Genomic DNA, 3,648 nt, shown 5'->3' with positions numbered 1-3,648 from the left:
TGATGTCACCTGTTGCTTTTTTTTTTTTTTTGTGGGCCACAGGTTGCACGTTTATTCATAACGGTGGACAGCCTATACAGAACATCTCTAGAGCAGAGGCTGAGGGTCTGAGTAGATCCCTGCACCTGCTGGCAGCCCCACCTCCGGGGCCTCCCTGGTGCTGACTTAACAGCCCACCAAGTAGGCCTGGGCAGGGAGCACAGGAAGCATCATGGTTCAGGCTGTCACTAGGCGGTGGGCAGTCTTTCTACCTGGAATGATCCGAAGTTGGCCCAGCAGCTGGGACTAGTCTGTCACATCAGGGCAGTTTCACCTCCACTGCAGTTAAGGCCACCAGGCTGAAAATAGGGTTAGGACTAGGGACCCAGTGGGGCCGTGGGATGCATGGGTTGGGGTCTGTGCGCTTGGCAAACAGATTGGGAGGGAGGTCAGAATACGAAGTGGTGGACTTGATTCAGCACTCCAATAGAGCAGTGACCTCAGCGATTGCAAAGCTTCCCAGAGGAAGCAGGGAGTACTTCCAGAAGGGGTAGTTCTTTCAGGCCCTAGTGTAAGTGCCAGCCTACTGTCCAGGCAATGCCTCAGGAAGGATGGGAGCCCTGCCCCGGTTGGGCCAGGGTAGAGGTGAGGGGTTGTGGCTAAAGAAAGTCTCCAAAGGGCCAGGGCCTAGTCTCAAGCAAGTGTGTCGTCAGGTGGTGAAGCTCCTCTTGGGTGGAAGGATACAGTCGGGGAATTTTCCCCTTGGGCCCAGGATGGGTCTGTGGGTAAAAGCAGGCTTAGAGCCAGGCTGCAAGCTCTAGAAGCACTCTGGGCCCCACAGGAGTGGCCTCTGGGCTGCAGGTGACCTTCAGGAAAGGATGGGAGTTGAGCCTGGTTCCACTCGCATAGCATGCACCAGGGCCCCCAAACCAACTGGATGGGCAGGGGCTAGGCCCACAGGGCCTGGAATGGAACCACTGCACCTAGGATGGGGAGGGACGAGGGGCACAGCCCCCACTGTCCGCAGGTGTTCCAAAGTCCCCTGAGTTTCAAGTTCAGCTGATGTAGATTCGGTGGAAGTCATGGGCACCAAAGGCTGCATTGCACTTGGGGCACTTCCTCTGGCAGGCCTTATAGCGGCCCCGCACGCACTCGAAGCAGAAAACGTGGAAGCACTTGATAAGGACTGCATCCTTCTTGCGGGTGTTACAGCAGGGACAGGTCAACCGCACCTTGTATTCCTTGATCTCCTCCTGGAGAATTTCACCAGCATCTGCATAAACCTCCACCTTCCTCTGCTTCTCTAGCTTGCGCCGCAGCCGTGAGATGTCCTCCTGGGCCCTTTTGAGGTTGAAACTCTCTTTCTCACGAGCAGCCCGGCTCTCTGCCAGGCAGGGCTGGATCTCTCGCAGAGGCGTCTGCACATGCTCCAGCTGCACCTTGAGGTCCTCAGCCAGCTGGGCTGCTTCCACTGCCTTCCTCTTATTGAGCTCCAGGGCCTGGCTGCGCAGGGTCAGCTCCTTCTCCACTCCCCCAAGGCTGCCCTGCAGCCTTCTCCTCCAACTTCTGCACGGTCAGTAGCTGGGCATCCACCTGGGATTTGAGACCAAGAACCTGCTCGCCCAGCTTGTCTTTCTCCTCCCGAAGCAGCTTGTGAATCTGGTTGGCCTTGATCCACTCCGACATCAGCTTAAAGTTGGCATCATTCTTTTCCCGCAGCTGCTGCAGAAGCCGCCCATTCTGTTCCTGCATGTCCTCAAAGGCCTGGCCTGTCATGTCCATCTCGGACAGCAGAGCCTCTTCTTCCTGCTTTGTGGCACCCAACTTGCGTTGTAAGTGTTCAATCTGCTCCTCCGCCTGCTGAATGCGCTGAAGGGCATCCTCATCTGCGATCTTCTTGCTCTCCCTTCTATCCCTCTCCTCCAGTTCCCGGATGCGGCTCTGCAGCTCATCAACCTCAGCCTTGGCCTTGTGTTTGGCTGCCACGAGCTACACCTTGTCCTGCTGCTCCTTAGGGGCCGACTTGTACATATCCAGCAGCAGCTTCATCTCCTTCTGGCTTTCCTGGGCCTTCTTGAGCTCTGCTTGGAGACCCTTGAGCAGTTCTGACTCCTTCCTCTTGACTTCCTCTACCTTGACCTTCTTTCGATCAGTCCATGAGAGAGCTGAGGCTAAGGGCAGGGCTCCCAGGCCAGGACCTTCCCGCTCCCGAAGTTCTCGCTTGGGCCTGGGCTCAGGTTCTCGGCTCTGAGAGGAGGGGCCCTGGGCCCCAGGGGTTAGGGATTGGGCGTCCTCCTCAGAGGGGACCGGCTCCTCCTTCTTCGCTGAGGAGTGGCAGTGGTGGCACCAGGGACTAAAGCAATCTCCTTTCTGCTGTCAGGAGTAACAACAGGACCTGGGCCACTCTCCTCTTTGCCCGGAGCTGGGGTACCGAGGCCGGAGTCCTCTGGGTGGCCCAGGCTGGGGGCAGAGTGGACAGAACCACTGGCCTGGACCCAGAGCTTGCCAATCTCAGCCTGCACTTCTCGAAGCTTGCGCTTGTATCACTGGGCATCCCCTTTCAGCTGGAGGTTGTGATTCTGGAGACTGCTAATCAGGTGGCGCATCTCACAGTTAATAGGCCCTGCCTGCTCGTTGGCCGCCAGGTTCTGCTCGAACTTGATGCACAGCATCTCGTACTCCTTACGCACCTGGGCCAGCGTGTCCTCCAGCTGGATGACCTCTGTGCGCAGCTTCTTCTGCAGCCCCAGCTCATTGCTCTCCATGTGCTCAGTGTGTCTCAGGTGGGAGTTCTTGATGGCCAGCAGCAAGCCCTGGGCCTCATCCAGTTGGGTCTTCACTTGCAGGGACTCATTGTAAAGCAGTGAGAACTGGGCCTGCAGCGTACGGTACTCTCCAGTCTCACGCACCACCTCCTCAGGCAGGCTTCGCAGGGCCACCTTGAGGCATTCATTGGTCCTCACAGAACCCTGAAGTTCAGCCTGCAGCTTCTCCAGCTCTGCCATGCAGCTATTGGCCAATTCCTGGTTTTCCTCCAACTCTGCATTCAACATCTCAAACTTCTGCATGCTGAGCGTTATCTGGCCGCCCTGGAAGCCCGAGGAGCTCCCAGATACATAGTACCCAGAGTTGAGCTGCTCCAGGGCCTCTGCCAGGTGCTTATTGAGCTTTTGCTCTCGTTTGCGCAGCTTCTCAATGTCCCACTGCTAGTCTTCCACTGTTGTCTCCATCTCCAGCACCTTGGTTTCGGCGGATGTCACTTTATCCTGGAGCTCAGAGTACTCCAGTGAGAGCCGGTGATGCTTCTCCTGCAGCTGTGTGGCCAAGTCCTGCAGTCGCCGGTTCTCCCGGCCCAGCTCTCCCATATGGGCCGAGCCACCTCGCTGGGAGGCTCTCCATCCCCTCGGCTGTATACTCGCTGACAGAGTTCCTCTACCCCGCTCTGCAGGCAGTCTGAGGCCTTCACCAAGCGGGACACGGCTGCCTTGGAGAATTCCATCCGGCCCTGTAGCTGCAGCTCCACTTCTTCACTGCTGCTGGCACCCAGGGCCACCACAAAAGCCAAGGCGAGCTCACTGAGAGGGGGTCGCAGCTGCATGCGTACGGGTTCCCTCAGCTCTGATGTCCCTGGTTCCATGAGAGGGATCGCATCACGTGGTGGCCCCTCCT

At 57.7% G+C, this 3,648-nt stretch overlaps 1 protein-coding gene across 1 annotated transcript; it reads right to left on the bottom strand.

Annotated features, from left to right (window-relative positions):
• Positions 1-240: 240 nt before the first annotated feature.
• LOC101578284 (E3 ubiquitin-protein ligase BRE1B-like) lies at positions 241-3,593 on the bottom strand. Its single transcript, XM_023723312.1, is given in 4 exon segments — positions 241-1,530; positions 1,532-2,345; positions 2,381-3,343; positions 3,346-3,593. Coding segments are annotated over 4 exon segments (2,505 nt in total). The 5' UTR covers positions 3,578-3,593; the 3' UTR covers positions 241-1,034.
• Between the last annotated feature and the right edge of the window lie 55 nt (positions 3,594-3,648).

This window comes from Octodon degus, unplaced genomic scaffold (assembly GCF_000260255.1).
Source record: "Octodon degus isolate 3935 unplaced genomic scaffold, OctDeg1.0 scaffold00098, whole genome shotgun sequence".
In the NCBI taxonomy this organism is placed as follows: domain Eukaryota; kingdom Metazoa; phylum Chordata; class Mammalia; order Rodentia; family Octodontidae; genus Octodon; species Octodon degus.
Note: the sequence above shows the minus strand (reverse complement) of the source record. Positions and strands in the feature narration are given on the sequence as shown.